Below are 21442 nucleotides of genomic sequence, written 5' to 3'. Positions count from 1 at the left end.
TAAAAGCGGCGCAGTTTGTCCGTCAGCGGCCAAGCGAGTTTCCGGATTGGCTGGCGTGGGTAGAAGCGGACCAATTAGCAAGCAGCGCGCGCAAACTTCCTAGGCTAGGAAGCCTTGTCTACACCAGACTGAGGTGACCTGAAGTCCGTGGCCCTGTGGTGGTAAGACATAGGCAGAACGCCTTAACGGTTGAAAAACACTTGACGCTGGGCCTGACGGTCCCAGGACGTGAAACTGCAGCCCCGACGGTGGGACCCTTACCTCACGGGAATTGTTTACGGGACATCCGGCCAGTCGTTGTGACGGCTCTTCTCCCTCTCTAGAAACGCTCCGGATTAGGGGAGAATGCCCGAGAGGCAGGGGATTGAGGAACTGGTTAATTTGCGGGGCTCCCTTCAAGCCCTCCAAACTGACTTCTTGTCGGAGGTGGGGGGGGGCGGGGAGGGCGGATTGGCGGGGGTGGAGAGAATTATATACTGTATTATTTTAATAAGGTAAGGTGGAGAAAAAATATTAAAATCATAAGGAAGAGAAATACGTTTTCAGTACTATGTGTGTATTTACTGGGGGAAAAATGTTTTAAGTGGAGCTGCAGTGTTAAGCAGTATGTTGTTCAAGGGCCAGCTGTGTTAGTTCTGGGTAGACGACATAACGATTGGCTATTCGTATATATTTGAAAATGATCACCACAGTATCTAGTTAACATCTGTCACCCTACGTACAGAATTTCTTTTTCTCTGTGATGAGACCGTTGAAGATCTACTGTCTTAGAAACTTTCAAATACAGTATTATTGACTATAGTCACAAGCTGCGCATTTCATCCTCGTGACTTACTGTTTTATAACTGCAAGCTTGTACTTTCTGGCCCCCTTGACCCATTTTTCCCTCTCCCCACACTGCCTCTGGTAACCCAGTCTGTTCTCTGTATCTATGAACTTGGTTCTCTTTCTTTACCCCCCGCCCCCCTCAAGGTTCCACACTGCACTTAAGTGGAATCATTTGGGAATTGTCTTACTCAGTCTGATTTATTTCATTTAGCATAATGCCCTTGAGGGCCATCCTTGTTATTGCAAACAGGAAGAGTTCCTTCTTCTTTTCTTTTTTTTTTTAAGAATATATTTTTTTAAGATTTTATTTATTTATTTGACAGGGATCCCAAGTGGGCAGAGAGGCAGGCAGAGAGAGAAAGAGGGGGAAGCAGGCTTCCCACGGAACAGAGAGCCTGGGATCATGACCTGAGCCGAAGGCAGAGGCTTTAACCCACTGAGCCACCCAGGTGCCCCGAGTTGCTTCTGTTTTTATAGCTGAATAATATTTCTTTGTGTAGGGTGTGTGTGTGTGTGTGTGTGTTTATACATGGCCACATTTCCTTTATCCATTCATCTATGAATACCTAGGTTGTTCCCGTATCTTGGTTATTGCTAATTAATGCTGTAGTGAACATGCTGGGTGCATGGATCTTTGAATTAGTGTTTTCATTTGCTTCAGATAAGTATCCAGAAGAGGAGTTGCTGGATCATATGGTGGTTCTGTGTTTAATTTTTTGAGGAACCTCCAAGATATTTTCCACAGTGGCAGTGCAAATTTACCTTCCCACCAATCGTGCGTATTTCTTCTCTTTTTGAAAATAGCTATTCCAAGAGGTATGAGGTGATATCTCATACTGGTTTTGATTTGCATTTACCTATGATGAGTGATGTTGAGCATCTTTACATGTATCCGTTGGCCATCTTTCTTCTTTAGAGAAATTTCTATTCAGATCCTCTGCCTATTTTTTAATTGAAAAAAAATTTTTTTTTTTGCTTTTGAGTTGTAAGAATTCTAACATACTTTGAATATTAACCCGTTTTTAGAAATGATTTTCAAATATTTTCTCCCCTTCCATTTTCATTTTGTTTATGGTTTCCTTTGCTGAGCAGAAACTTTAGTTTGCTGAATTCACACTTGTTTATTTTTTCTTTTGTTGCCTTTGCTTTTGGTGTCAGCACCCATTTCCACAAACGCACACCTGCCAAATATCCCCAAGGAGATTACTGCCTATATTTCTTCCAGGAGTTTTTGTAGTTTCAGGTCTTACATTAAAGTCTTTAATCCATTCCGAGTTAATATTTGTGTAAGGTGTTAGGTAGTCGTCCTGTTTGATTCTTTTGCATGTGGCTATCCAGTTTTCCCAACACAATTGATTGAAGACACTGTTCTTTCCCCATTGTTTATTACTGACTCCTTTGTTGTAAATTGACCATATGTGTGTGGGGTTTATTTCTGGGCTTTCCGTTCTATTCCATTGATCTTAGAATTGTGTGGATACTTTCTAATAGTTTATTTCATGTATATTAGTCTTTTTCCAATAATAGTATGAGTTTCTTTAATTTGGTATTAGATCTTTTAAGTTTGTATAGCATAGTATCCCTAAATATGGCAATATTCTTCAGTACATGAGTGGGAATTGGAATACTAACTGAGATCCCTGAGGTTGATTTGCTCTCTTTTTAGAAAGGTACATTTAAGGATACAAAATGTAGTAAAGGGATAGTTAAACTCTTATACATTTTAAAAAATCTGTATTCTAGGGGCACCTGGATGGCTCAGTGGGTTAAACCTCTGCCTTTGGCTCAGGTCATGATCTCGGGGTCCTGGAATCGAGTCCCGCATCAGGCTCTCTGCTCAGCAATTGAGCCTGCTTCCTCCTCTCTCTCTCTCTGCCTGCCTCTCTGCCTACCTGTGATCTCTGTCAAATAAATAAATAAAATCTTTTAAAAAAATCTGTATTCTCATGCTACATTGAGTTTCTATTTCAGCTAGTTTGTTGAACACCTATCCACACACATGCACACAAATAATTTCACATTTTTTTCACATACAATGTATTTTACTGATTAGTATTCGACAAAGTGGGGAAAGAACAATTTGCACTTAATTTTTAAGTTAAGGTATATTTAAAACAAATAGATGTATATGTTTGACTTTTTTGCTTGAAAATATTCTAAAATTGTTAATGATTGTGGCTTTGTGTACTTAACTATATCTTTTATGTATACCAAGGAAGATGTTCTGTGCAAACATTTTTGGATATGGCATAAGTTACTTAACTAGTCTTGCTAATTGACTTCGAAAGGTAATTGTAATGTTAATAGCTAATTATGATATATTTCATTATATGCCTGGTACAGTTCTAAGAGCTTTATACATAGTAACCTGTCGAACTGTGATAAATCTATGGGATAAGTAATATTATTATCTTCATTTTACAGATAAGGAAACTGAGGCTCAGACTATTTAAGTGACTTGCCCAAGGTCACACAGCTTGTAAGTATTGAAGCTAGGAATAAACCTAGATAGTCCAATTGTAGAGTTCACACAAGGTTTTTTGGATAATGCTGTAGTAAGCATACTCCTGTAGACTGAAGCAAATATATCTATCTGTAGGATTATTCCTAGGAATAGAATTTTGGGGTCAGAAAGTAACTGTATTTAAAATTTTGATGGATATTGCTTATTATCCTCCAAAGTGATTGGTTTACCAATAGTGCACAGTTCTTTTTCAACACTCTTTTCAATATTGTTTCTTTTTTCTTTTTTTTTTTTTCAAGATTTTATTTATTTGACAGAGAGAGAAATCACAAGTAAGCAGAGAGGCGGCAGGCAGAGGGTGGGGGGGGAAGCAGGCTTCCTACTGAGCAGAGAGCCTGATGCAGGGTTCGATCCCAGGACCCTGAGATCATGACCTGCCTGAGCCGAACCCACTGAGCCACCCAGGCACTCCAAATTTTATTTTATTTTATTTTTTAAGATTTTATTTATTTATTTGAGAGAGAGACAGAGAGAGAGCATGAGCAAGGAGAAGGTCAGAGGGAGAAGCAGACTCCCCTTTGAGCTGGGAGCCCAATGCGGGACTCGATCCCGGAACTCCAGGATCATGACCTGAGCCGAAGGCAGTCGTCCAACCAACTGAGCCACCCAGGCGTCCCCAAATTTTAACTTTTTAATGATATCTTTGTTTATGCAAAATTTTAAAAAATTTTATAGAGTTTTACTTAGTTTTGTTAGGAATGCTTTTCCAATCCAAGCAAAAAAGATGTCTCCATGTTTTCTTCATGTTCTATTTTATCATTTCTGTTTTTGGAATTTTTGAGGAATGCAGGGATGGTGTTAAGATTGAAGTGTATATCTAGGGTTATTTTCCCCCCCAAATACTATGCAGTTAATTAAAAAGAATGAGTAAGTTCTATAGAAGGCCAAATTATACATGGAGGAAAAAGCAATATAGTATAGGAAATATCCTCCGATTAGGATTGTTCTTGTATCCCTTTAATTTGTATTGCTATAGAGGCACCTGCTTGGCTCAGTCAGTTAAGCATCTGCTTTCGGCTCAGAGTCCTGAGATCAAGTCCCTCATTGGGCTCCCTGAGGAGCCTATTTTCCTCTCTCCCCACCACCTGCTCATTCTCTCTCTCTGTCAAATAAATAGATAAAAATTTTTAAAAATTTACATTGCCATCTCTGTTATATATCATAGGTCCATAAATGTGTGAATCTAGAAGGACTTTCTTTTTGTGTTCCATTGCTCAGTTTGCCTATCCATGTGCTAATTCTACAATATAAAAATTAGTATGGTTTTATAATAAGTTTAAAATCTGATAAAGCAAGTCTTCTCATCTTCATGATGGTCTTGGCTATTTTTGGCTTCTTACCTTTCTGTAAACTTAAGAATTAGCTTGTCATGTGCCACAAAAACAAGAAAAAAATTTTGATTAAGGTTTAATAGATCAACTTGAGGGAAATAACATCTTTACAGTATTGAGTCCTTCAATCTGTGAACATGATGTATCTCCCTAAGTTTCTTTAAAACCTCTCTATTTGGGGCGCCTGTGTGGCTCAGTGGGTTAAGCCTCTGCCTTTGGCTCAGGTCATGATCTCAGGGTTCTGGGATTGAGCCCCGCATCGGGCTCTCTACTCAGAGGGGAGCCTGCTTCCCCCTCTCTCTCTGCCTGCTTCTCTGCCGACTTGTGATCTCTCTCTCTCTCTCTCTCTCTGTCAAATAAATAAATAAAATCTTCAAAACCAACCAAACAAAAAAACCTCTCGGTTGATAAGTCTGATTAAACAATATAAAACTTAAAGTTCCATAAGAGTAGAAATGTTTTGGGGGAGTGGGTTATTCTGATTTGCATTTGGTGTTGTTGGTTAGACATCTTTATTATTCTTTTTTGTTCTGTCTACTTCCTTAAAATTGTCCCACCTTGGAATTTCATGCCATCAGACTCCACCACCTACCACTCCTTGCAGTGGTCATCTAGCAGGATTACATCATGCTCCTTCATTTCTTGAAGATTTTTAGCTTCTGGTTCACTGCAACCTTCTGCAAAACTACTGTCCTACTTAATGGTGACTTTAATACCCATCTATGGCCTCTCTTTTTCTTGACCTCTTTTCCTCTAGTGATTATATTCTCCATCTTAGAGTAGTTACTCATTCCTGTGGTCATACCTGAAAGACTGTCATTCTTTCACTTTGTCTTTGTCTGCATCTCTGCTGCTACTCTATAGAAGAAAACATATAACCATGTTTTAGTTTCCCTTTAAATTGATAACTAATAATCTCAAGTGGGCATTTAATGCTACCCATTTATCCTACTATTTTATTCTTTCCTGTTCTCTTATATATGTATTTTATATATTTCTTTTTATTTATTTATTTATTTATTTATTTATTTGACAGAGATCACAAGCAGGCAGAGAGACAGGCAGAGAGAGAGGAGGAAGCAGGCTCCCCGCTGAGCAGAGAGCCCGATGCGGGGCTCGATCCAGGACCCTGGGATCATGACCCGAGCCGAAGGCAGCGGCTTAACCCACTGAGCCACCCAGGCGCCCCTATTTTATATATTTCTTAATATATTTCTTAAATCTCGGGACGCCTGGATGGCTCAGTTGGTTAAGCAGCTGCCTTCGGCTCAGGTCATGATTCCAGCGTCCTGGGATCGAGTCCCACATCGGGCTCCTTGCTCAGCGGGGAGCCTGCTTCTCCCTCTGCCTCTGCCTGCCATTCTGTCTACCTGTGCTCGCTCTCTCCCACTTTCTCTCTGATAAATAAATAAAATCTTAAAAAAAAAATAAAATAAAATAAAAATAAATCTTTAGTGCTTTTCCTCATCCTCATTCATAGCCTCTGACCTTAGTTAACCATTTTCCTGAGAAAAGAGAAGCAGTCCAAATAGAACTTCCAAAAGATCCTATCAACACATCTACTCATGTACTGCCTCTATGCCCTTAATATTCTGCCTACCCTGAATGAACTATATATACTTCGATCTTAAATCAACCCCTCTACATGTGTATTAAATCTCATTATTCTTTCTCTCCTGCAACTTCTGCAGTATTTCCTTCTGTGTCATTTAAGATGCTCTATTTTCTTGTCTTTTTTTTATCCTGAAGATTTATTTATTATAGAGAGAGAGAGAAAGTGCACGCAAGCGAGAATGGGGAGAAGCAGAGAGAGACTCTCACGCGGACTCCGCACTGAGCATAGAGCCCACGCAGGGCTCTATCTCACTACCCTGAGATCATGACCTAAGCTGAAATCAAGGGTCAGATGCTCAATCGCATGAGGCACCCAGGTGCCTCTCTACCAAAACTACTCTTATAAAGGCCTCCAGTTTTGTGTATTTACTCCATTGAAATTATTGTGACAAATTATCCTAAGACTTAAAGGTGTAAAGCAACCGTTTACTATGCTCAACAATTCTTTGCATCAAGAATTTAGACAGAATGCAGCAAGACAGCTTTTTTTTCTTCCACAATGTGTAGGCCCTTGTCTAGAAGACTCAATAGTCTAAGGGCTGAATCACGAAGAATGTTCATGTGCATGTCTAATGGTTGATGCTAGCTTTTAGCTGCGATCCTCAGTTCCGTTCTATATGGGCTTTACCATTGGTCTCTTTATTTGTGCCAGTTTGGACTTTCTCACAGAATGTTAGCTGCTTTGTAAGGGAGAGTACTCTGAGACTGTTCTGAGGTAATAGTGCTATTGCCTTTTATGACTTAGTCTTAGAAGTCACTTCCATAGTGACTTCTATTCATAAAGATGGTCAGAAAGTCATAGGTTCATGGGGAGGATAAATAGGCTCTAACTCTGAATAGGGAGTGATAACCTGAAATATTGCTGTGACTGTTTTTGGAAAATACAGTCCTCAACTCATATTGCTATGTAAATTGTCAATCTGTTTTTATCTAATTTACCTTTCTTATATTTGATAATTTGATAATTCATCACTCCTTCCTTTAGTACTTTCGTATTTTGAATTTCAGGATTTCATACTCTTATTAATTTTCCTCTTACCCTTTTGGTGCTTTTTAGACTGTTTTGGTGGTTCTTCCTCATTTTCTCCAGATCTGGAACTCTTCTCATTCCTGCCTGTACACTCTTGCTTTTGTGGTCTCACCCAGTCTCACAGCTTTAAATATTTTGTATGGTGATGACTCAAATTCTAGCTTGAAACTTCCCCTTCAACTCCATACACATACATTCAGTTGCTTAATCAGCATCTGCACTTTTTTAGCAAGTCCGAAATTGAATTCTTAATCATCTCTCCCCCATACCTTGCTGAATCTGTTTCCTCCACTCTCTTCTTCATCTTAGAGATCAACTGGCAACTCCATCTTTCTAATTACTTAGTTCTAAACTTTTTTTTTAAAAAGATTTTATTTTTTTATTTGACAGAGAGAGAGATCACAAGTAGGCAGAGATGCAGGTACAGAGAGAGAGGAAGAAGCACGTTCCCCGCTGAGCAGAGAGCCCGACGTGGGGCTCGATCCCAGGACCCTGAGATCATGACCCAAGCTGAAGGCAGAGGCTTAACCCACTGAGCCACCCAGGCACCCCAGTTCTATACTTTTTAATAATAAAAAATTTCTTGGATCATTGCAATAGCTTTCTAACTAGTTTTCTGCTTCTGACCTTACTGGCTGTTCTTAACCAGAGTTTTACTATTAAAATTTAATTCAAATTAAGTCATTCTCCTATTGAAAACCCTCTAATTGTTTATTATCTCAGCTGAAGTCGTTAAAATGGCTACAAAGCCCACATGGTCTCATCCCTCTAATCTCTCTGATTCCATCTTGTGTTCTCTGCTTTACTTTGCTCCAATCACACTGGCTGCTTTACTGCTCCAGGAACATGCCAGTCATATTTCCTGCCCCAGGGTCTTTGCACTGGCAGTTCTCTGCCTGCAGCCTCTTCCTCTAAATATCCCCATGTTTCACTTCCTTGTCTCCTTCATGTTTTTTGCTCATTTATCAACTTCTCAATGACCTTAAGTGACCACAATTGTTTACAAAATTGTATTACCTCTGCCCAAGCACTTCCTATTTTCTTCCCTGTCTTGCTTTCCTCCATAAAATTATAATTATTTCCACTTATATTAGGGTGCCTGGATGGCTCACTTGGTTAAGCATTGCACTCTTGATTTCAGCTCAGCTCATGATCTTAGGGTCCTGGGAGGGAGCCCCATTTAGGCTCCTCACTCTGCTTGAAGATTCTATCTGTCTCTCTCACTTTGCTCCTTCACCTACTAGCATGCACTCTCTCTCACTCTCCCTGTCTCTCTCAATAAATAAATAAATCTTTTTTAAAAAGTTATTATTTCCATTTGTAAATTATTTGATATATATATAGAGAGAGAAAGAGAGAAAAATGTAAGTTCCATGATAGGGAAGGATTTTTGCCCATTTTGTTGACTCTTCACATGTATAGTTCCTAGGTGAGTATCTGGGAGGTGATAGGTGTTCAGCAATATTGTTAAATGAATAAATATTTTTTACTTCAGTTTTTCTTACAAGGCTAATTATTACAAGGCACATGTCAGTGAATCAGCAAGATCTGGATCCAGACAGTACTACAGATATGGAAGATGTTACAAATGCTGAAGAAGAACTTATTAAAGAATGTGAAGAAATGTGGAATGATATGGAAGAAGTAAGTACCAAGAGGTAAAAGTGAGATATATATATATATATATATATATATATATATATATATATAAACTACTATAAGATTTAATTCCATTTCATTAATAGACTTAAGAAAAATAATTATGCTTGTTCCTTAAAGCCATTATATTATACGATAAATGTTATATATAGCTTTTAGACCTTTAAGCATTTATTTGGGATTCTTTATGCTGCAGAATATAGAGCTATAGAAAGAAAAAATTATTGACAGTCCCTGCCATAGGAGGTTATCTTCTAATAGAGGCAGTAGCCATTGTATTAGAAATATTGTGGTAGAAATGCAAAGGCATCTTTAGGACAAGTAATAATCCTAGATTGAAAGAGTCAAGGATAGCTTTCTAAAAGCAGTAATAACTAGGGGTGCCTAAGGTGGCTCAGTTGGTTAAGTGTCCGACTCTTGCTTTTGCCTTGGGTCATGATCTCAGGGTTCTGAGATTGGGCTCTGCATCAGGCTCTGGGCTGGGTGGGAGCCTTAAGATTCTCTCTCTTCCTCTCCTTCAACCCCTCCCACCACCTCTAAAAATTAAATAAATAAATAAAAAGCAGTAGAAACTGAATTCATTTCTAGAGAATAAATAGGAAGTAGCCTCAGAGAGTTACACAAAGGAGAAGGAACAAAACATATAAACATTGGGAAAGATTAGAGAATTCTAGGTAGAATATTACGACTTAGTAAATTAGAAGAAGGATCTGTGGAGTGAGGCTGGAAAAGAAATTAGGAGCAAAGACATGGAGGATTTTGTCGAGTTTATAGTATGGGGAGCTATTAAAAGATTATAAACATGAAGTGATATGAGATGCAGTTTGGGAAAAGTACTTGTTGATTTTGAAGAAAACGGAATATAGAGGATGGAGACTGTAGGTAGAAATAGCATTTAGAAGACTCTAGTACTAGCTCTGAATAAGTACTGTAGGACGAAATCCTATCATTGCAAATGGTAGGTTTCAAGAGTTACTAAGGAGGTAGGACTAAAAGGATTTGGAATTTAATTGTTCTGAAATGGGGGAAAATTACAGATATTTTCAGGTTTCTCATTTGGGCCAACCTTGGTGAGGTTCATTTCCTAAGACAGAATAGAGAAGTAGAGAGAACATGTAATTATGGAGTTTGAGTGAAAATATGAATTAATTTAGAAAAAGTTGTCTTTGAAATTTATGTACATTTTCTGATGAGCCAGAATCACTATCTGGTAAATTGCAATATATTGGTAAAAGTTTTTTCTACTAGCATAGTGTATGGTATAGGCCACAGGCTTCACATCCTGTTCTTTGCTGTAAAATTTTATATTAAAGCAGGTTATTGGTTTTCTTTTTTTCCTTTTTTCTAAATTATTTTTTAATATAAATTATTTGTACACCCTATGATTAGTGTATTTTCAAGATAATATAAATAATTGTTTTTTGTTTGTTTTGGTATTTTTTCAGTATAGAAATGGAATTTAGAGATAAAAAATTTTGGAGGGTGCCTAGGTGGTGTAGTCAGTTAAGTCTTTATTTCGGCTCAAGTAGTGATCTCAGGGTCTGGAAATAAAGCTCCATGTTGCGCTCTGAACTCAGGATGTAGTCTGCTTGGTATTCTTTCTCTCCTCTCCTTTGCCCCTCTCCCTGCCCCTGCTTGCTCTCAAATAAATAAATCTTTAAAAAAAATTTTTTTTGTATAAATAAATAACTGCTACCAGAAATAAACATGAGTGAAATTTAAATTACCCATATTTTCAGTCAGATATAATCACTATTAATGGTTGTGGGTTTTTTTTTTTTAATGGAATAGAAACAGTATCTCCTGAAGGCTTTATTTTCTAATGATCTTAACTATCTTTTTACCTCTTTTTGTTATTTTCTACAGTGCTTTCCTTCTTATTCTCTTATTTCCTATTTTTCTATTATCTAACTTCAAATTCACTCTAACTATTAGTTTGTATTTTCTTTTTCTTTATATCTTATGCTCATTTTTTTGTTCTATGTAGACTCTCGTATCCCTTTCTACTTTTGATGTATTCATCATGGGACCTGTTTGGGGGCCTTCCTGATCCTCTTACTTAGAAAGTGAGGAATGTAAACTCTTCTCTTACATCAGTTATTTGTATTTATTATTTTAAAAGGAATATTACACTGACTGGTATACAAGAGGGAAAAGTAATTATCTGTTATATATAAAAGCTTATAGTGTATGACTTGTTTTATTTACTTTTTTTGTTTTGCTTTGCTTTTTGTTTTGTTTTTATTTACTTTTTAAATCAAGTGTCAGAAAAAATTATCACTTGTTGGAACTGAGACACTCACTGATTCAAATGCTCAGGTATGAATTCTTTTTTTCTTCCTAAAAATAGATAAGTTTAATTCATTTTGTTTTGGATAAGAATATTACTCATCTATATGAATGGAAGTTTGTTGATACCTATATGCTTAATCTCTTGGAAAATTCTCTACTCTTCCTGATTTAAGAGAAATATTCTAAATACTTTTTAAATAAAGTATTATAAATATTTTATTATCTTTTAATAGTTACACATATGTTTAACTGTTGAGTGAAAAACTGCAATTAAGATACCTTGTTAAAAATTTAAACACCTTTTCTACTTTGTCTTGGGTATAATAGCCAGTTTTTTTTTTTTTACTGTATGTGTGAAACTTAACTGATTTTATTATATGCTTAAATAAAGGATTAAGATATCCATTTTAATAATCAAGGACCTATGAAATTGGTTTAGGAATATACCAGTGGATCAGTGCAATGGATTCAGAATTTTAAAAATGACAAAGATGGGGCACCTGGGTGGCTCAGTGGGTTAATCCTCTGCCTTCAGCTCAGGCCATGATCTCAGGGTCATGGGATCGAGCCCCACATTGGGCTCTCTCCTCAGTGGGGAGCCTGCTTCCCCCTTCTCTCTGCCTGCCTAAGACTACTTATGATTGCTCTCTCTCTCTCTGTCAAATAAATAAATAAAATCTTAAAAAAAAAAAGAAAAACAACAAAGATGATAGCCAGTTTGTGGGAAAAGGATGAATTAATTAATAAATGTTAGTGGTGCAACTAGTTATCCATTTGGGAGAAAATAAAATTGGACCTCTGTATTTCATTGTAGAAACATATATTCTGGATTGATTGCTATAAAAATCTAACAAGAAAAGTTGGGGGACTATTTGTGCAATCTAAGGACAAGACAAACTTCTTGGCTAATAGCAGAAACCTAGATATTATAAAAGAAAACGAGATATATTTGTCCATATGAAAAATTAAAGATGTTTTAGTGTTAACTTTAAGAACACAGTCAAATATACAATTGAGTCTAAAGAAAGATCTCTAAACTGGTAGTAGCATGTCTGAAGACATAAGAACCAATTGAAGGTACTCCTGAATTCCGAATCACACAGTTTACATTTGAAAACAGGTTCTGTTTGTTACAAGGGCAGCAGGTGAGGAAGGTGAATGCTTGTGTCTGCCACCAGCAAGCTCCAGTTGAGGGTTCATGTGCTTCATGGCCTTTTACAGAGCAGAAGACAAGTGAAGTCAGAATCAGGACCAGCAGTCATCAGTTTATGGAGGGAGATATAATATGGAAGATTTCTTGAGGGCTTTCATTTTTTTGTTCTACCTCTTTTCATTACAATTGGAATCAAGTTTACGTGTAAACTATTGGTGATTTAAGTTTCCTTTTGTTCTATTTAGTGTAAAACTGTCTAATTGGAAAAAGGAAGTTATGAAAAATAAAGATTGAACTACTGCTCCATAAAAACATAAATTTGATATCATTGGAGCATGAAAAGGAATAATGACCTTGATCGATTATAACAATATGAAAAAATGAAAATCTGTGAGCATAACAATACTGAATAAAAATGAGAATGAGAGAGAAAAAGAAGGGGGAAAAAACTAACTTGTCACTTTTGGAAGTATCTATTATATGAGGTCTTTAAAAATTAGTAATAGAGAATTAAGCCATCTTTTTAAAAAATTTTGCATCTATCAATAAATAAAGAGTTCTCTTATATCAGGTAAAACTGAATGTTGTATTTGAAACAGCCTTGTATAGTAAATAAACTCTTATCTGGTTTTCTTGGGAAATATGGCTTTCATATTGTAGAAACTGAGACCTGCTGAATCAGGATTATTAGAAAGGTGGGGGCGCCTGGGTGGCTCAGTGGGTTGAGCCGCTGCCTTCGGCTCAGGTCATGATCTCAGGGTCCTGGGATCGAGGCCCACATCGGGCTCTCTGCTCAGAGGGAGCCTGCTTCTCTCTCTCTGCCTGCCTCTCTGTCTACTTGTGATTTCTCTCTGTCAAATGGATAAAAAAAAAAAAAAAAAATCTTAAAAAAAAAAAAAAAGAAAGGTGGAGCAGACACTCTGGAAAACAGTATGGAGATTCCTCAAGAGGTTGAAAATAGAGCTACCATATGACCCAACTATTGCACTACTGTGTATTTACCCTAGAGATACAAATATAGTGATCCAAAGGGACACCTGCATCCCAAGGTTTATAGCAGCAATATTCACAATAGCCAAACTGTGGAAAGAGCCCAGATGTCCATTGACAGATGAATGGATAAAGAAGACGTGATTTATATATACAATGGAATACTCAGCCATCAAAAAAAAAAAGAGATCTTGCCATTTGCAACGACATGGGTGGAACTAGAAGGTGTTTTGCTAGACAAAACAATTTGAAAGACAATTATCATATGATCTCACTCTTGTGGAATTTAAGAAATAAAACAGGATTATATGGAAAAAGGAGAAATCAAAACAATATGAAATTGAAGAGGGAGACAAACTCTAAGAGACATTTAATCATAGGAAACAAACAGGGTTGCTGGAGGGGAAGGGGTAAGGTGATGGGATAATTGGGAGATAGATATTAAGGAGGTCACGTGATGTGATGAGCACTGGGTATTATATAAGACCAATGAATGATTGATTTATACCTCTATAACTAATAGTACGTTGTATGTTAGTTGAATTAAAATAAAAAAAATTCTCAAAATAAAAAAGTAAAATATAATAATTGCATAGTTTAAAGAAAAGGAATACTAGGTGCTATAAATAGTAATTGAAGGAGTACATTTTTAAATCCCGCCCCCCCCCCCCCCCCCCGCACGAAAAAAAAGAATCACTAGGGATTGGGCCTATACATTTCCTGAATGTTTTTCATGCAGTGAGCCAAACAAATAACTGGCTTTGGTGGAAGTGCTTATATAGTTGTAAAGAATCCAACCTGAGGTAGTTAGTAAGAACATTGTGTAAGGGATCCACAAAAAATCTTTTTTCCTGTTGTGTTGAGAGTCCCCAAGATTAACCCCAGGGGTAATTCACAACACTCACAGTAACTCACAGGAGAACTCACAAAGCTCAGTGTATAGTTATATTCATGGATAAGATACATTACATTAAAAGGATGCAGACTAAAATCAACAAAGGGAAAAGGACTATAAGGTAAAGTCCAGAGGATATGACAAAAACTTTCAGGAGTCCTCTCTCAGCGGAGTCATACAAGATGTTCTTAATTCCCTCAAGGAGTTATAGTGGTGTGAAATGTTTTCTACCAGGGAACCTCATTAAGATTCAATGACCAAGGTGTTTTGTGGGGACTAGTCACATAGGCACCTGCTGCGTAGCAGTTACAAAATACCAGACTTCCAAAAGGAAAGCAGGTGTTCAGCTTAAGTCATATTCTTTGCAAAAACAGTTAAGTCACAATGAGCCACTCTTAATAAGTTTTAGTGGGAACCATCTCAAAATACAAGTTCCCAGATGCCAGCCAAGGGCCAACCCTGAAAACAGGCCTTTAACTAATCTTAGGCTTGCTTGGTTACCTTTTTTGTGTGCTTATTAACATTAAAATTTCAGCATTAAAATTCTGTTTTTAAAGAAAGAAGTTCTTTTAAATAAGAAAATGGAAGGGATTCTCAAATTTCATATAAATCACTTTAGAAATACTGCTGTTGTTTTTTAGGAAGTATTGTTTATGGCAAGATCAGAAATAATTTGAGTGTTTGCCTTAGTTGGGCTTTGGGAAGGTAAGAACTGTACTTCATCAACATAGTATAAGGTTGAAGTGTATGAAATTACTTGTTTTTTTAAAGATTAAAAATTGAATATTTGTTATTTGATGCATTTCAACCTAATATGTGCAGGAAAAGTGATACCAATTTCTTATCCCTAAGATAGTTTTGTGTAGTTTACATACTGCTTTTTAAGAATTTGTTGTTTCTTAGTTATAATTAGCATTTATAAAATTGCTTTATGGTTCACAACAAACCTTTCACATTCATATTTAACTATCTATAAGAAAATAATGTTAAAGTCTCCTTTGGTAAAAATTTTAAAAACTGAAAATGCATTTTTATGCATTACATAAAGCTTTTAAATACCCTAGGTTTTTTGCCTCTTGACTATTCAATAGTCAGTGCTTTGATACAGAACAAAATCTTTGAATGAACCTGCTTTGTATCATAAAAATTGGTTAAGGGGCATCTAGGTGACTCACCTGATTAAGCATCCATTTGACTCTTGATTTTGGCTCAGGTCATGATCTCAGGGTGGTGTGATTGAGCCCCACATGGGGCTCTGTGCTTAGCCTGGAGTCTGCTTGTCGCTTTCCCTCTGCTCCTCACCCAGCTTGTGCATGCACTCTCTCTCAAATAAATAAATAAATAAAATCTTTTGAAAAATGGCTAAAAAGACAGTATTTATTCTTTCAGTGTAAATATTACGGTAATACCCATTGCATTTTTTATCTGACTGCCAATAAGAATTATATAGAGGTGATAAAAATGTTCTGAAATTTAACTTTAAGCATACATAGTCTTCAATTTAATAATCTAACCAGGCAACAGATTTATCACATAGATTTATAATTCTTAAAATTTAAGTGCTTGGAGCCACTTACTATCAGAAACATATCATCTTTAACCATTGTTTGAGATTGGTTTTTAATAAAACCAATTTAACAAAATTGGTTTTTTAAATAGCCTTTGGAAACAATCTCATTTTATAATTGTCTCTATATATGTATTTAAATAATTTTTTTTTATTAAGTAATCTCTGCTTAATGTGGAGCTCAAACTCACAACCTGAGATCCATAGTGCATGCTCTACTACCTGAGCCAGCAACCTATTTAAAAGAAGTCGCTATTTTTCCTAAGGTGCATAGAGAAAAAAAGAGTATCTTTAGGGGCGCCTGGGTGGCTCAGTTGTTAAGTGTCTGCCTTCAGCTCAGGTCATGATCCCAGAGTCTGGGATGGAGCCCCATGTGGGGCTCTGTGCTCAGTGGGAAGCTACTTTCTTCCTCTCCAACTCACTCTGCTTGTGTTCCTCTCTAGCTGTGTGTCTGTCAAATGAATAAATAAAATCTTAAAAAATATATATATATCTTTAAAGTAAATTTGTGTTTTTTAAAGTAAAGACTATCCCCACCGTAGGGTTTGAACTCCTGACTCCAAGATCAAGAGTTGCATGCTCTACTGACAGAGCCACCAAGTTTCCCCTAAAGCAAATTTGTCTAAAAACTGTTGGCAAGAAATAACATCTTATGTTTTTGAAGATTTTATTTTTGAGTAATCTTTATACCAAATGTGGGGTTCAAACTCACATTTCTAAGATCAAGAGTCATATGCTCCACTGACTAAGCCAGCCATATCCCCTTATATTTTTAAAGTAACATTTATTTAGGGAATAAAAGAAATATATTTAGGTCCTTTTATTTTAGGTTGCATGCTAAAGTAGAACTGATCATTTTTTGAGACTGTCACTGGAATAACGGGCAACTTAGGAGTGATAATTAATAATTGTTTAAAGCAGAATTCTGTTTGGAGTAATAATTTTTTATACTTTGGATGCCTGTTATTTTAGCTGTTTATGTTAGGAACTTGAGATAAAGTATTAAGATGTCTATACTTTCATCTGTGAGTATCTAAGAATATTTTGTAAAAAATGACTGTTTTATACTTTCTTTTTTTTATAGCCATCATTATTAATTATGCAAGCGAAATGTTTGACTGCTGAACTCAGTCAATGGCAGAAAGAAAGCCCTGAAAGTAAGGTTCTTGTTTTTAGATTTATATTTTTGTAAAGAAATTAGTGGCAAGTTAATTTAATGATTAGAAGAATTATAAGATCCATTTCACCTTGTTGAAATTGCCTAAATTTTTCTTTCATTTATATGTTATTTTGTGCTTATTTTATTATTATAGAGGAATATGTTTGTGTGACATTATAATAATCTTGAATTATAGGAACTTATTATAACCATCATTTGATCCTTAACAGACACTATCTTACCTGCTCAGTAGAAACTATAAATTGTGTCTTAAAAAATGAAACTTACTTAGTAGAGGGCACCTGGGTGGCTCAGTCACCTGAGGTTATGACCTCAGAGTCCTGGGACTGAGCCCTGAATTGGCTCCCTGCTCAGTGAGAGAGTCTGCTTTTCCCTCTCTTTTGCCTCTTACCCCATCTTGTGCTCTTTCCCTCTCTCCCTCTCAAATAAATAAATACAATCTTTAAAAAAAAAAACGTACCTAGTAGAAAAGTTATTTTATATACTTATTTACATAGGGACCAGACCACATAGATTGTATGTTGCCTCTTGACTTATTCAACAGGGGCCAGCTATATATTTGCCTTTTTTCAAGAAATAGAAAATGGCTTTATTTATTAATTATTATTATTTTAAGATTTTATTTATTTATTTGACAGAGATCACAAGTAGGCAGAGAGGCAGACAGAGAGGAGGAAGCACCTCCCCACTGAGCCGAGAGCCTGATGTGGGCCTTGATCCCAGGACCCTGGGATTACAACCTGAGCGGAAGGCAGAGGCTTTAACCCACTGAGCCACCCAGGTGCCCCTAGAAAACTGCTTTAAAATCTACCATTAAAATACCCATAATTTCTATTATGAAAGCTTATTTGTTTGTGCCACCTATATGTGTATATTTGGTATTTTACATGGACTGTACCTCTTTCTTTTAACATCTCTGTTCTCCTTTCTCCTGCCCATTTGCCTCCTTTCCCTAAGCTCCCCCCAGTTCTCATTTTAGTCCCCTTTGTAGGTTTATTGTTCTCTAATCCCAGTTGTTAGGATTCTTCTGTTCATTCTCTTTCTAGGCAATTTCATCTGCATTCTTGATTTTAACTACTTACTATATTCATCCCCACCACTGTTTTAAAAACTACCACATGGGGCGCCTGGGTGGCTCAGTGGGTTCAAGCCTCTGCCTTCGGCTCAGGTCATGATCCCAGGGTCCTGGGATCGAGCCCCACATTGGGCTCTCTGCTTAGCGGGGAGCCTGCTTCCTCCTCTCTCTCTCTGCCTGCTTCTCTGCCTACTTGTGATCTCTGTCAAATAAATAAATAAAATATTAAAAAAAAAAAAACTACCACATGGTAGTTTTTAAAATTTTAGCATTTCTGGTATATAGACAGTTGTTACTTTAATTTGCATTAAACTATAGATCCTTTTTCCTCCTTAGGATTATATTTAGCATCTCAAAGTCTGCTCATACTATGCTGTTAAATTTGCTGTTCTCTAGAGGACTGTGCCCAGCAATTTTCGCTTACTACTCTATATGCTATTCCAGCATTATATTTCCTCCTTTTGTTTTTATATGTTATATCTGCATTAACAACTTCTATATCGGTTTGCAAGGCCTGCCATAACAAAGTACGATGGACTTGGATTGCTTAAACAACAGAAATTAATTTTTTTCTTAATTCTGGAGGCAGGAAATCCAAGATCAAGGTGGTTTGCAAAGTTGGTTTCTTCAGAGGCCTCTCTTCTTGCCTTATAGCTTGCCATCTTCTCCCTTGGTCTTCACATAGTCACTTGTCTGTGTACTAATCTTTTTTTAATTAAAAATTTTTTAATTTTAATTTTTATTAATTATTTTTATTAACATATAATGAATCATCAGGCTTACACACTTCACAGCACTCACCATAGCACATACCCTTCCCAATGCCCATAATCCAACCACCTTCACTCTTTCCTTCCTTCCCCCAGCAACCTTCAGTTTATATTGTAAGATTAAGAGTCTCTTATGGTTTGTCTCCCTCCCGATCCAATCTTTTTTCATTTTTTCCTTCCCTACCCCCCAAACCTCCTGCCCTGCCTCTCAAATTCCTCATATCAGAGAGATCATATGATAATTATCTTTCTCTGACTTATTTCGCTCAGCACCATACCCTCTAGTTCCATCCACATCGTTACAAATGGCAAGATTTCATTTCTTTTGATGGCTGTGTAATATTCCATTTTATATATATATCAACCACATCTGGACATCTAGCTTCTTATACTAATCTTTTTGTATGAAGCTGCCAATCATAATGGAGTAGTAGGGCCCATCCTAATGACTTCATTTTAACTTAGTCACATCTTTAAAGACCCAGCTCCAAATATATGCACATTCTGAGGTGCTAGGGATTAGAATTTCAAAATATGAATTTGGGTGGATAGGAGGACACAATTTTCATGACTGCTTCCAAATCTGTTTTTATAAGCCAGACTTTCTGCAATGTCATTCTTAGATATCTTTCTACTTTCTAGACATCTTTTCCAAAATATTCTACACATGCCTCAGATTTATAAATTGATCTCCATTCTCTGATCTATTGAATGGAATCTGTTTAAATCAACCATAAATTTAAGAGTCCTTCTGGATTCTTCCTTTTTCATGTATTACATATAGCCAGTCATTAAATATTAACCCCTATTGCCACACATTTACTCTAAGTCTTCATCACCAATCCACTAGTTTGTTATAATAGACTTTTACTTCTTGTTCAAGATTGTTTTTTATTAAATAGAAATTTTCAAACTTGAAAGTTAAAGGTCCACCTTCATTTTTTTGCATGTGTATTATCTAGTTTTCCCATTACTATTTGCTAAGAAAATTGTTCTTTTCCCCATTGAGTTGTCTTGGCATCCTTGTCAAAAATCATTTGACTATGTAGTGAGGATTTATTTCTGGATTCTCTGTTCTCTTTTATTGGTCTATATGTCTGTCTCTGTTGCCAGTAGCACACTTGTTTGATTATTATAGACTTATAGTAAATTTTGAAATTAGCAAATGTGAGACCACCAACTTTGTTCTTCTATTTGAAGATTATTTTGGCTATTTGGGTACTTTGATATTCCATGTGAATTTTAGGGTGAATTTTTCTGTTTTCTACAAAAATGTTATTGGGATTTTGATAAGGATTGCATTGAAGCTATTGGTCAATGTAGGTAGTATTGGTGTCTAATAATATTAAGTCTTCTAGTCCTTGAACATAGGATATTTCTTATTGTTTCTATCTTTGATTTCTTTCAGCCACATTTTGTAGTTTTTAGCATACAAGTCTTTTGCTTCCTAGGTTAAATTTATTCTGAAGTATTTTATTATTTTTGATGCTATGTATCAGGGAATTTTAAATTTTTATTTTTCTTATTATAATCATCCCTTATATACACATTTTGTACTGGTAAAACCAAACACACAGGCTGGCCTATGGGCCAAATACCCATTTTGCTCTGGGTTGCCGGTCCCACAGACTGCCACACTGAAAGATTTAAAATAACTTCATAGTTTTAGAAGCTGCTGTATTGTGTGGGCTGAAATGATTATATGAATCAATACTGAAGTGCTACTCATGACCACACTGACCAAAACGAAGATTATTAACTTTATGTTCTTAGAATCCTTCTCATTGCATTTATTGAAATGATTTGGTAGACATCCTGGGGCTGCCGATATACAGGGCCTATGAAGCACTTGTGGGAAGCTCTCTCCTGTCAGAAGACCCTTTAGAAATAGCAATTAGATTAGAAATTTTTCAGTAGCATATTATTTGAGAAATTTTAATTAGTACTTTATTAAAGGTAAACTTAAAGTACAAAGGTTGAACTTTTCTAAGTATAAGGATTTAATTTTGCTATACAAAATTAAACTGAAACTTTATACTCATAAATTGGCAAAAATTTAGGAGAGTTTGTATCTTTTGCTGTTTCTTATTGCTAGGAGAAATTCTTTAGAAAAGAATCTGGCATCCTATATTAAAATAAAACATACATATTTCCTTCTATGAAATTCCATTTCTGGGAATTTATCCCAAAGAAATAAAAGCACTAATGCATAAAGACATAAGTTTAAAAATGCTTATGGCATCATTGTTTTTTGTGGCTAAAAGTTAAGTACAAAGTTAATGTTCAGTCAGTACTGTTATCAGTCAATACACTATGGTACATTTATCCTGTGAAATAATTTGTAGTGATTTAAAATTATGAATTAGATTTATACCAGATAAATAGAAAAGATTTCCATGGGGATTTTGTTGAGGAAAAATAAGAAGAATATATATGATACTCCATTCTTGTAAAACCAGCAATAGCAAAATGAATAACCCTTGATGTATATGTACAGATGATATACATGTACATATATATACACATGCATAGGA

The 21442-nt window shown here is 36.1% G+C and overlaps 1 protein-coding gene across 2 annotated transcripts in view; it reads left to right on the top strand.

The window, feature by feature from the left end:
- Positions 1–47: 47 nt before the first annotated feature.
- Positions 48–21442, top strand: part of CENPK (centromere protein K) — a 42074-nt gene continuing 20679 nt past the window's right edge. Inside the window, exons 1-5 of one of the 2 annotated variants that reach the window (XM_059175115.1) lie at positions 48–161; positions 3253–3307; positions 8823–8971; positions 11249–11305; positions 16968–17040. In XM_059175115.1, coding sequence (XP_059031098.1) covers positions 8855–8971; positions 11249–11305; positions 16968–17040 — 247 coding nt within the window. In that variant the 5' untranslated portion in view covers positions 48–161; positions 3253–3307; positions 8823–8854. The remainder of the gene's footprint in view (positions 162–3252; positions 3308–8822; positions 8972–11248; positions 11306–16967; positions 17041–21442) is intronic. The other variant, XM_059175116.1, reaches the window with a different exon arrangement.

Source organism: Mustela lutreola, chromosome 5, assembly GCF_030435805.1.
Source record: "Mustela lutreola isolate mMusLut2 chromosome 5, mMusLut2.pri, whole genome shotgun sequence".
Taxonomy (NCBI): Eukaryota; Metazoa; Chordata; class Mammalia; order Carnivora; family Mustelidae; genus Mustela; species Mustela lutreola.
This window is presented reverse-complemented; position numbering and strand designations above follow the sequence as displayed.